The sequence below is a fragment of the Lissotriton helveticus genome, chromosome 11 (genome assembly GCF_964261635.1).
Source record: "Lissotriton helveticus chromosome 11, aLisHel1.1, whole genome shotgun sequence".
NCBI classification, from domain to species: domain Eukaryota; kingdom Metazoa; phylum Chordata; class Amphibia; order Caudata; family Salamandridae; genus Lissotriton; species Lissotriton helveticus.
This window is the reverse complement of record NC_136072.1, coordinates 1,061,491,994-1,061,505,228: the sequence shown is the minus strand read 5'-3', so window position 1 is coordinate 1,061,505,228 and position 13,235 is coordinate 1,061,491,994. Positions and strand designations below refer to the sequence as shown.

At 43.5% G+C, this 13,235-nt stretch overlaps 1 protein-coding gene across 8 annotated transcripts in view; it reads left to right on the top strand.

The window, feature by feature from the left end:
* PITPNM2 (phosphatidylinositol transfer protein membrane associated 2) overlaps positions 1–13,235 on the top strand; it is a 1,093,290-nt gene that overhangs the window by 827,713 nt on the left and 252,342 nt on the right. For 4 of the 8 annotated variants that reach the window (XM_078667589.1, XM_078667585.1, XM_078667586.1 and 1 more), the window contains exon 12: positions 5,654–5,743. The exons of the other annotated variants lie outside the window; for them this stretch is intronic. In XM_078667589.1, coding sequence (XP_078523715.1) covers positions 5,654–5,743 — 90 coding nt within the window. The remainder of the gene's footprint in view (positions 1–5,653; positions 5,744–13,235) is intronic. 8 annotated transcript variants of the gene reach the window in all.

The following is a 13,235-nucleotide window of genomic DNA, read 5'->3' as shown; positions in this document are numbered from 1 at the left end:
GGATTCATGAGGCCTCTGTGTAGTGAGGCAAGAATAAGGCATGAGGGAAGAACATGCAAGAATCTCTTTACAGACACGATTCCCAAAGTAATGCTGCATTCCAAGGTGCTAAACCTGTAAAGAAGTGTAATAATGCACCTTAGAATTACCTTACCTCACAGTACTGGTCACTGCAGGGAAGTTATTTCTCCTGCGATTTACCGCTCCCTCCCACTCTGCACTCTATGAATCTCCCAGGCCCCCCCGCCCTGTGCATTTCTCTCCATGTGGCTCCTTGAAGAGATGTGATTCAAGGTTTGTTACTTCCTTTCAGTTGGGTTGGGGTTGTTTATTTATCTATTTTTGAGAGTGCAAGCTCGGTACCGAGGTGGAACGTGTTAAGTGCAGTGTCTGAAAACATTAGCTCTGGCTAAAATCCACTATCATGCCTTGACAGGAGGTGATGGCTCTAGGGATGCTATCCAGTGTAAGATTAACTATGCCACTAAGCTAGCAGGGTAGGTTTATGCACCTTTTACTGTTCAACTTTGCAGGTCACTAATTAAAGGCCCGTGAAAGCCAGTTTAGCTCTTAGTGATCCCGAGGCCAATAAAATGAGTAACATGGAATTTGGAAGCAAAAGGGACTGTTATTCAGAGCACAAGAGACAGTCACGTTTATGTAAATCACTTTACGAAATGAATGCATGTACGGCGACTTCTTTTTCAATGTACAAAATGGACTCCTTGATAAATAGGCTTGCTGACTGGAACTTCATAGAGACTTTTCACCCTTAGGGCGGCTGCACAAATGTGTACAGTGAGATTATTGGCAAGGCCAATGGGGTATTTGCTAACTTTAAATAGCCATAGCTATGAAAATGTGCACATATTAATGGTACAAGGATGTTTCTAAGCGTAGATCGCAAAGATGAAAGAAAAATATGTGTTATACAGACAAATGTAATTGTTCTGCTTAGTACTTTTTCAATTAAATATTGCCGCCATCATCCCTTGCTCTGTCACATCCTGGTCTCTATAAGCAGGGCCACTGGAATTATGTGAATCCAAAGTTGTGATGTTCTCCGCATAACTAAGGATTTGCCGCACTTGCCACACAATCCATCACCTTCTGTATAATTTGCAGATTTGAACAAAACACGAGTTGTTTCTAGCTCATATGGCTCAAAAGTTACTAAAAACACTACCATACATGGTGCGTGCCGCACACTGGCAGGCCTCTTTGGCAGGCAGGGGCAAGTCACCAATGCTACATTGTAGGTGTTAAACTGATATTAATGAGACCTTCACCCAATACACTGACAACATGTGTAAAAATAACAAAATACTGTAGTAATACCGCTTTGTGCAATATTAGGCCACATAATTTGCCTTTTCTTGCTGCATAATTTAGTAAACCCTGAAGCATTATTTGGTCCTCTCTTGCCGCATAATTCCAGCTGCTCTGCCTATAACGCAGTTTTAACCACTCTTCTTTCTGCTGCTCCCGATAGCCAGGTCAATTAATAAATACTTACGGCAACAACACCGGGTCAACCACTTCAAGCAGCATCACCCTACTGTTACTGCTGCTGCAATGCCAAACTAACGTCAGGCGTCTCAGCATCATCGGTGTCTGACAAAGAGCATCCTTTGTGTATCCCCTGGCCGGGCACACATTTTTAACCCGTTACATTCAGAGGCCCACTTGATTTCGCGGTTATAGGGATGACACCCTCACTCTGCAGCTTGTGCCTGACCCTTGCTGTTGTGACTCTTGTGCATCCTCTGCCAGCATCTTTGGTCCTTTTGCCTCCCCTGGGGCGGCGGCGGAGGCTGCTCTAGGATTGAAACTATCAATTTGTCCTCCCGTCCTCCTTCATTTTTCATGTCCTGCCTTCTCACCCCCGTGCAGTCAATCACCTTGGTAGATTAACAGCATTCATCTCCCCTGCTCACTATTTCCAGAATTTAGTGCTGGGGTGGGACTGAGTGTAGCATCTCTCACTAATAATGTAGTCTAGCCGAGAGCAGGCACAGGATGTTACTGGAGGTCCGGGGACCGGGAGATGCAATCAGAGACGAGCCAAGGCGAGAGCGCACTGCTCATAAAAGGGGCCACGGATATCGATGAAGTACCAGTCAGGGATGCGGGAAGCATCACTTCCGCCTGACTATCTAGCCGAAGATGACAGCCTCGGCCAGATTTACGAGTCGAGGTCTCAATGCTGAAAAACAGTTGCATTCCAAAATGTGAGTACGTACACACACGGCCCCAGTGGTCGTGCATTCAGCCTTCTCCCACAAAGCAAAGTGTGTCTAGAGGCAAGTAGGCATGTTTGTGCCTGGCACTGAGGGTGTGATGTTTGTGTATGGAACTGTGATGTTTGTGCCTGACTCTGAGAGTGTGATTCTGTGTATAACACTGGAAATGTGATGTGTGTGTGTGGCACTGGAAGTTTGATGTTTGTGTAAGACGCTGGAAGTTTGATGTTTGTGCTGGGCACTAGTAGTGTCATGTTTATGCCTGGCACCGAGGGTGTGGTGTCTGTGCCTGGCACTGACGGTGTGATGTTTGTGTATGGAACTGTGATGTTTGTGCCTGACTCTGAGAGTGTGATTCTGTGTATAACACTGGAACTGTGATGTTTGTGTGTGGCACTGGTAGTGTGATGTTTGTGCATGGCACTGGATGTGTGATGTTTGTGTGTGGCACTGGAAGTTTGATGTTTGTGTAAGACGCTGGAAGTTTGATGTTTGTGGTGGGCACTAGTGGTGTCATGTTTATGCCTGGCACCGAGGGTGTGGTGTCTGTGCCTGGCACTGAGGGTGGGATTTTGTGTATGGTACTGGAAGTGTGATGTCTGTGCCTGGCACTGGAAGTTTGATGTTTATCCCTGGCACTAAGAGTGTCATGTTTGTGCCTGGCACTAGGGGTGTCATGTTTGTGCCTGGCATTAGGGGTGTCGTTGTGCCTGGCACGAGGGCTGTCATCTATGTGCATGGCACTGGGAGTGTGATGTCAAGCTCTTTAGATATATATACTCATAACAAGCTTCATAACAAGCTTACATTATATTATTATATACAGGGTTGTATTTGGAAGGTTACAGCACAGGGTTACATGTAAGCAGTGTATTAGAAAGGCCAAAGTAGAGATGTGTATACGTTTGACCTGTGTATTTCCTTTGCCTTGCAAAGAAACATAAGAATGTTTTATACACACTACAGGTGGTGTGGGCAGTTGTCAGCAGTGACGCCTTGCCTATCTTCCATGAAATGAAGAAGATATCCTGAAAATTAGGGTTCTCTTGGTAGAGAGGAGGCACCGCGTGGGTGAAGGTTCACAGTATGCCCCCACTAACCCAACATCTATACTCATCTAAAGAATCTGTATGTATTATCAAGGTTTGAGCCATTCATGTCGACCTCGACAGAGATCCATTTCTGAGTGAGCCGAAACCCCACCTGTAGTTATGAACTACACAGTGCCAGAGTGTGCATGGGAGAAGGTAATCTAGTTGCCACTGGCACAATACAGGTCAAGCCGTAGAAAGGAGGGACCTATACATCTGTTATAAGTTTTCATAGTCCTGATGAAGTGTATACATTATGTTAAGAGAGAAAATCTATATGGATAGATTTAAAAAAACAGAAAGTGTGACAGAGGCAGTCGAATACATGTGAGGAGAGCAAAATCTCTTTGTCACAAACCTTGAGGGTAAGCTTTTAGATGGACACAGGTGAGCGATGTCTCTCAAACTAGAGAATCTTCAGGTCTTTGTTAATCCCTGCGTGTGAAGTCGCTGCCCACAGCGCCTATGGGCGGAATCTCCAGATATCAAGGCGTAGCCTCACATTGATACTGCCAGAGGGCATTGCTTCTTGAAGCCCTTTGTCTCCAGAAGTTGTGTCTCAGAGTTCCCCGCTAAACTATGAAAATAATTGTCAATTACACACAGACATCAATAACCATAATACATCCGTTCACAACAAGCCCTTTGTAAATGGGTCTTTCAGGAGTTCAACAGAGAGCAACAAGACACAAAGTCAAGAAAGGTTCAACCCCAGAGCTGGGCGTTTTAGTGAGGAAACCTGTTCTCCTTCTTAATGTTTAATTAGACCACTGTTGGAACAATTGCCAGCCACTTTCAGACACATGACCAAGATAATGCCATAGCCTGAGGCTTTTAACAAGCCAAACATAGTCAGTGTTGTACGAAAGATAGACTGGCTGTGCATTGACCCATGAAGCACTCCAAGAGATCCCCTCCATGACCTGCCCATTCATGCAGGAGTTTTTCACTGGGCATTCCTGAGTGAAATCATAGACAACCGGTACTTTACTGTTGCTTTCTATGATGTAACAAGAATCACCTTAGCAAATGATATCACTGTCATTAACAGGTTCTCATTTAAAGCTTCATGTTATATATGTCTGTTGCATGGTTATTATCAACAACCCATTTTTTTCTTTTTTCTTGAAGGTAATACAAGTACAATGTGTGTGAATAAAGTAATGTTTATTTGAATTGTTTTGAATTGCAGACTTGTGGTTAATTGTTCAGTATTCTGTGATGAAATTTCATGTTTTTATTTGTATTTTGCTTGTTTGTAGTTTGATTTCACCTTTGCCATTTGAAATGCATTGGTACACTTGGTTTATCTTAACAGGGGATATAATTGCTCCTTAATTCAGGCCTTAAACAGAGGTGGGCACTTTTGTTGAAGCTGTTTTTAGGAAGTAGAGTCTGGTTAGACAGCCTTTCTTTGAGATTATTTTGATGTCATACCAATGGGAATCCCATTTTTAAGTTTTGCACGTAGTGGTGCCTGTGCCATTCCAGGCAAACATATTCTATTCTATACATAATCTAAGGGGCTTTGGTTTAGCCATCTTCTGGAACGTTCAGCTTTTGGCTTAAGATATTATCATTCACACCTTTAAACTTGTTTCTATTGATGATTGTATCCTTCCACTTCCATTGGAATGCACAAAGGACTATTTTATATCCAACATATACACTGTATCATCACAGATGTCATTATTTAGCTCATCAGCCCATTGTAGACACCATGCAGTACTTTTTTAGGACTAACTTGACAGTGAAACTGTCTGCAAGACCTATATTCAACAAGCCAGGTGAGCTTGCAGCTCTGCGTGTAATTTGGTTTTGGCAATATGGGGGTTCAAAAAGCTTGGAATGTGGTTGTGATTGCAGCAATATTCCTGCTTGTTTCTTCGTTCACTGCTCTTTTTCATTTGCTCTCGCCATAGATGAGGCAGTACCCATTTTTATTTAAGGCAAAATGACTCCTAGTGAGAGAGACATTTGTATTATTCAGCAGACTCCATGAAAACTGTGGCTTGGCTAATTTTATTGACCAAGGAAGAATAAGACAGGTAGGAGAGCTGGGGGAGGGATAGAGGAAACCACAGAAGTAAAGGGAAGAATGGCACAGAAGCGGCTAAACTTTAGTGGAGTTGAAACACATTGCTGCTAAGGTCTTACCCTCTGTGAAGCGAACAATATGTTTTTCCTACATGAATTGCATAGATTTGATCTTGTTCTAGCTCGATGGATAGCAATCGTAATTCCCACCCCAGACCATGTGTTTGTGAGTCCTCCGAAACAAAATCCTGTTTCCTGACCACTTCTTGCTTTCATGTGCAGTTGCACTCTGCTGTGATGCACACTCAAGAGGCTTCCAGTATTCCTGTGGTCACAAGCGAAGAAATAGCTGCCACAGTGAGTGCACCACCAGTAAGTAGCTAGCTGTAGTGTGATTAGATTAGCGCGCTTGACCTGTTCCTAATGATCGCCACAGTTACTAACCAAATATGAGTATCTGCTAAACACTAATGTACAGGGATTTAGGATGCGATGTCCTTGCATGGCCGTAGTGGCTCTGTCCATGGGAATAAAGCCTCTTACCTATCATTGTAAGAGATTTCAAATTTGCATGCAGCGTGGAAACTCATTTGCAGACCTTGCGACTAACACAGGTGTGGTTTTGCTGCTGTCCAATACACCAAAGCTTTTGTTTCATCTCCCTTATTCCATCCATTCTTCAAGTTGTAATTGTTCCTTTCGATCTGGAATATAAACTGAAGGCCACTGAAATTAAGGGATGCTGCAGTCAATCCGGCTTGAGTATGAAATGTACTCACTATTGGCACTTAGGGGCTTATTAGGATAGCGGATTTTCCGCATCCTCTGGGCCGGCGGAAGCCACCGCCGGCCCGGAGGATGGGGAAAATCCGCTGCGGACCCACCAAAGACCCACCGCCCCATTAGGATGGCTGGTGGGTCCTGGTTTCCGTCCGCTGCTTTTACGCCGCGGTTGGCTTACAACCGCGGCGGAAAAGCTCTAATATGGTGACGGTGTCTCTCAGACACCGTCAGCCAGATTAGGATGGGATGTGAAACATGCTTTCCCGCGGCGGCTTTTCCGCCGTGGAAAAGCATGTGTAACTTCACTGCGGGGGCCCGTTGCGGGCCCCCTAGGTGAAGGGGGGGTGGGGGTGCACATGGGGGGTACCTATGGTACCCCCCTGCATTTGTATGCGGAAAGCGGCAGTCACCGCGCGGTGCCTGCCTCTTTCTGCATACAAATGCAACACCTGCATTTTTGACATTGCTGCGGGTGCAGCTTGAAGCCGCACCCGCCGCAATGTTAGTAATAGAGGATGTGACCGCCAGGGTGGCGGTCACATCCTAATCGCACAGGAGGGAACGCCGCAGCCCATGCAGACGTTCCCTCCTCCTCAGTGATCGCGGACGGACGAAAGTCCGTCCGCGATCATAATCGGCCCCATAATGTGGTCCTCCAGTGAGGCATAATTCCATGAGTCCGCATACACCAATGTGTCCCTACAATTTCACTTAACTTACGAGTCGTTCAGTTGCCAGAGCTGTGCCAGTTCGTAAGATAATGGCCAAAATAAAGCCGATACAAGAGAATGCAACATGCTTTGGGGAAGTGTTAGACCCGGCTTCCTGGGCACCAGGGCACTCAGGGGTAACTGCGCTCCAATCGCATCAACTGGAGTGTTCCCTCACTGATGTCCTGGGGCCTCAGTACCAAGGGACCCAAAACTGGATAACCAAGTACTCCTCTCCAGCACTTGACTCTCTCAGGGTAGCGAGACAGAGCAGTCCAAGGCTTACTCAAGGAGGTGAGGTGGGGTTAGACATTCAGAATACAGTGTAAACCGTACCACCAGCTGATAAACTCAATGTCCAGTCAGTGCTTTACTTTTTATAAAAGAAAAGTACTTTAATACACATAAGATAATTATTCTACACATAAAACTAGGATAAACAGTGAAAACCAGAAGTCTCTACAACCCTCTGGGGCAGAGTTCTGACCCCAAACAGTATTATAGAGCCTAGACGCCAAGCACTATAAAACACAGTTAACATGAAAACACACAGTACGCATTGTATATTACAGATCGTGTTACACAGGGCTGTTCTCATTCACTAGAGCCTTGATACCAAACTTTGTATTGAAAGGATATAGTTTCAGCATATGATGCGAAGTCAAATGGTCGTGATCAGCCCCATAACCCCCCACCCAAAGCAACAGAAGTGCCCTCCCATTGTGAGTGAAGACACCGCTCTAGTGGTGTCAGGGATCTGATCAAAGGTGCCGGATGTCTTGGCACAGTTTACTGGAGTCCCACTAGTCCAGTAGCCACTGGCTAGCTGAAGAAGGGTAGTGGCTGGACAGAGTGCCAGTTCACCCTGATACCCTCAGAGTTCACAAAAAGTAAGGTGGGGTCTGCTTCACTGGCCTCTCTGCCCAGTTACTGCTTGTACAGGCTCCCACAGCGCAAGGGAGGAGCCTACAGGGGATTTGATCTCACCTTCAAAGACTAGAATCAAGCATCCTCCTCTCTCTGGCTCTCGTCATGTGCTGCAAGCTTCTTTCACCAGCCTCTGTGATGTGCTGTAAGCTTCCTTCCCACACCTTTGGTGATGTGCCACAAGCTTCCTACCCACACTGGGCAGCTGTCTGTAATTTCCTTAGTCCAAAGCGAACGCTCATCCAAGCCTCACAAACAGCTGGTCCTTAATGTTGCCTTCCTTCCAGACCGCAGTGAACAGAGTCTTATCTTCTGTCTTCACACCGCGGGGTCTGTGCCTGGCTATCTTCTCTGTCATAGCCCAGTCTTTGAACCACAGCTGACCACTCAGGCCAGACTTTTATCACCTCTGATTGATAGGCTCATCCAATCAGAGGGTCTGCTACTTTTTACACCTCCAATCACAGACCATTCACCGCGTGTTCAATGCATGGGTAAAGCATGTAGCAGGTCGTGTTCTGGTATCAGGCTGCGCAACCCTCTAGAGAGGAATTTTAATTAACTCCAGCCCAGGAGTGCAGCTAAACCCAGATAAGAGCTGAGTGTCTCCCCCAGCCCACCAGGCCTTTCCAAGGAAATAGGGAGGGGGACGGGGGAGGGTATACAACCTTTACAACGCAACTTTTACCACGACCTACCATTACCACACATTTTTTACAACGCAGGATCCATTACAACGCATACCATTACCACGCATGTATTTACAACGCAGGTACTTTTACAACGCATACCATTACAACGTAAGTATTGGTAAGTATATTATTTTATTAAAAATATTATTTGGTTTTTTTTGTAAAGGGGTATTTTTTGGGTTCAGGGTCAGTTTTGGGTTTTTGGGTAAAGGGGTATTTTTAGGGTTCAGGGTCAGTTTTCAGTTTTTGGGTAAAGGGGTATTTTTAGGGTTTAGGGTCAGTTTTCAGTTTTTGGGTAAAGGGGTATTTTTAGGGTTCAGGGTCAGTTTTCAGTTTTTTGGTAAAGGGGTATTTTTAGGGTTTAGGGTCAGTTTTCAGTTTTTGGGTAAAGGAGTATTTTTAGGGTTTAGGGTCAGTTTTCAGTTTTTGGGTAAAGGGGTATTTTTAGGGTTTAGGGTCAGTTTTCAGTTTTTGGGTAAAGGGGTATTTTTAGGGTTCAGGGTCAGTTTTTAGTTTTTGGGTAAAGGGGTATTTTTAGGGTTCAGGGTCAGTTTTGGGTTTTTGGGTAAAGGGGTATTTTTAGGGTTCAGGGTCAGTTTTTGGGTTTTTGGGTAAAGGGGTATTTTTAGGGTTCAGGGTCAGTTTGGGGTTTTTGGGTAAAGGGGTATTTTTAGGGTTCAGGGTCAGTTTTGGGTTTTTGGGTAAAAGGGTATTTTTAGGGTTCAGGGTCAGTTTTGGGTTTTTGGGTAAAGGGGTATTTTTAGGGTTCAAGGTCAGTTTTGGGTTTTTGGGTAAAAGGGGTATTTTTTGGGTTCAGGATCAGTTTTGGGTTTTTGGGTAAAAGGGTACAGTGTAAAAATTAAATATAATTAAATTTAAATTACATTAAATTAAATTGATTAAATTAAATTAAATTAAATTAAATTAAATTAATTAAATTAAATTACATTAAATTAAATTAAAATAAATTAAATTAAATTACATTATATTAATTTTATTTAAATTAAATAATAAAAAATATTATATACTTACCAATACTTACGTTGTAATTGTATGCGTTGTAAAGGTATATGCGTTGTAAATACATGCGTGGTAATGGTATGCGTTGTCATGGATCCTGCGTTGTAAAAAATGCGTGGTAATGGTAGGCGTGGTAAAAGTATGCGTTGTAACGTCATACATCCACGGGGGAGCTGGGATGTCCAGCAGGACAGCTTGCATTCCTCACACTGGCTCAAATCACCATTCTTCCCCTGCACACCCACGGGCTCTCAAACACACATCAGTCAGACAAAGGCAACAGGCCCACAGGCATGGCAAACTGCACAAACTTGGTCAGGAGGGTGCCTAGGGACTCACCCCTCCTGACTATAGATTTATTGCTGCCACCACTGTCAGTCTACCACAGCCTTAATAGAAAGGGCAGTAGCCACTCTCTGAAAAATAGGGGTGCACTAGGCATGCCCCCTCGACCTCAGAGCCAAGCTCTAGGGTCTCAATCCATGTAAACAGGGAGACCCTCAGTGGACATGTATGATTGTCATGCTCACTGAGGTGGGGATCTAGAAACTATACAGTAGCTTTTGAGTGACTTGCCTGGAGATTAGCATAAGGCAGGGGAAGCACTCTCTCCAGAGACATGCAGGAGACTTCCCGTCCCAACAGGGAGGAATTTGTAAATCTTGGTTTGATTGAATCATGGCTTCAAAAAGATAGGAGTGAAACATCTCTGAAATATATATATAGGTAAGCATTAGTGATAGGGTTAGCGTTAATGTTAGGCTGATGGTACAGTGTTGGTGGCATTTTTAAGATTGGGTTTAGCGCAAGTCTAACGAAGAGAGTTATGAGTAGAATAGTGAAGGATCGTTTAGAAGGTTGAGAGATACAGGAATGTAAAGAGCAAGGGTTGAGTGTGCTCTACCCTTTTAAAACAAGCATGGCAAAGCCATCAAATCTCGCATTTGAGACCTATTGGCTTTGCAAACGGTTTTTAGTCAGGCTGCACAGCATCCTGGATGGGGAAGTTGAGCACAGCAAGGAGAGGGGTGTGGCAAAGCACACAGGGGACAGAGAGCAAAACAGAGTGGACGGGCAGGGAAGTACACAAGAGAGACAGCTGTAAAACACATGAACTCCAATGGAATACTTAACCACAAACAAAACACAGTGCGTGAAAGCATAGAAACCAGCCAATGAAAGAGAAGGTAAAGAGGCAATGTTCCACGGGAGGGACAAACAGAAGATTAAAAAGCTGGGACACGAAAAAGAAGCAGGCAGAGGAGAGTGACAAGGAAGCCAAACAGTGGTAAGCAATGGAAGGGTTCCCGGTAAACCCACACAACTGGGAGCCTTATTTATAATGCACTTGCAGGAACCACCATCATTGTGGTTTCTGTCAATGCTGTTCGCTGTTTGGTGAAGGGCTCCAGCTACATGGCGGAGCCCTGCACCAAACAGTTTTCTTTTTTTCAAAAACAAACACCCAAACAGGATTTACTTTTTGAAAAGAAAAAGAAAATGCCCCCCTCGCTATGGCATTATTCCCTTTGCCCTGACGGTGACGAACAGTAAAAAATAGCTATATGTCCACCCATCCTAATTGGGAGAGCGGACATATAAGCATTTCTCCGACCGCCTTTACTCTGTCAGGCCGTCAGAGACATTTGGCAATGGTGATGATGGAGTAGTCACTGCCGTAGCCAAACTTAAGGGAAGTCTGCATCAAAATCAGGCGGGCTGACCTTTATCTTGGCAATATGTGGACTCCGTTGCTGTTGCGCCATTGTATACATACCGTCAAGATATGAATCAACCTCTTACTCCTTCACCCTGGTGTAACAACGGGCTGTCTGTCCATATATAAATCAGCCCTTAAGTATCTTGTATCACAGTCATGTTCCTTAAATAACAAATTACACCGCACCTAAACTAACAGTAGGCAGTCAAATATAAGCACACAGGAGAATACATCAAACATTCATCTGAAACACGAGGATTACAACTAATTGATGTTCGATAAATCAAGCAACTTTAACAAACTATAGTCTAGCAAATAGAGAATACATCACACTATTGTTCCCATGAGTGAAGAGCAAACTAAACTGTGATAAATGGATAACACAATTAATAGTTTGATAAATGGTGATATCACCAAATTTTAAGTTGGAAAATGATAAAAGTTTGCATTATGGAGAATTATCTGGTGTTTGGTAAGTGAAGAATACAACAAACTCTTTTTTGGATATAGAGAAACTATAGTTGGTATATGGAGGCTGAGGGCCCAATTTATATGTTGGCGGTGAGCATACTCTGTAGCAATGCCACAGTGGAGACTACTCCGTCTCCTCCGTGTCCAAACTCAGCCTAACGGAGTAATGACTGCCAGAGGATTGGCTATGTGTCCGTAAGCCCAATTTGGATTGGCACACACATATTTTACTGCCCTTCACCACCAGAAACACATACCCCTCCCCCCGCTATGGGAGATGACTCCCATGGCGAAAGGGGGCATTATTTATTTATTTACACTTTGAGGTTTGTTTTTGAAAATAAAAAAAAATTGGAAACTTTGCAGTGCGTCTTCATCATGTTTGACGGAGCAGTGCAGCAAAGTTTATATACAGTCACAGGAACCACCTTGAAAGTGGTTCCTTTGAATGCTTGAAATGTGTGTTGGGCTGACAAGACATTTCATAATTTGGCAGGGTGGACCTCGCCAGGGTGACAAAGTAAATTACACCGTTGCTGGGGGAAGACGGCCTGACTGCCAAATTATGAATTGCAACCTAAGTCAAACTATAGTTTTGTATAGTGGAAAATGTAACAATGTACTGCAGTGCTTCAGTTGTATGCAGCCGGGTGAATTTCAAATGTGCTTTACTGAACTTGTGAACATTAATGCACACAGAAGGGAGTGTATGACGGCAGTAGCATTAATAGTTAAGTCTTGGTTAAGGACTTTTTAATAGTAGAATGTTTACATCGCATTTAGAATTAAGCAAGTGTAGATAGGGTGTTCAATAGTTAGTAAATCAATGTCCAATTCCACAGGGTAGTAGAGGGCAGCATGCATTAAATGTCAAAAAAGGAATTAGTCCCAGAGCGTCAAAATTCTTTCTGGTTTTATATATTAGATTTTTTAATCACTGATACCACTCTTGCTCACAATACATATTTAAAGAGCTTTCCATGTTATGAGTTGTAGTCGAGAATCTTATTAAGAGTTCATCACTCAGTTATTGCATACCTGGGGCTTCCTGAATAATTGATAAAGTTTCAGAATTTCTATCACTTCTTCGCTCATAAATTACAGTGAATTCTGTACTTCCTTTTTTATTAAGAATGTTAATCCACTTTAAAGGCACTATATAAATGTATTTTACACTGGCGGTCTTTGCACCAGTGTAGTTATAGTTCGGTCTTACTTTCCATAGGAAAAGGCTTTGTGTTTCTTTAATAACTTTGGCTTCCTTCATGGAATATCCACATGATTCGTACATTATTCATCAAGCATGGCCAAGAAAACATGGGAGTCCTAAACCATCTATTTCTCATTTTACTTCCCATAGAAATATTTGCTCTCAGATACTGAAAAAACGTCTGAGCAGAATAACACCAGATTTTGCAGAAAGTTATAATTTTACACCGAAAGTATGATTGTTATTATTTGTTGTATATCCATTCAGTAGTTGTCGAGAAAATGTAGTTTTATAAAGGTGCTTGGGGAGATCATGAAGGCGTTAATCTCCT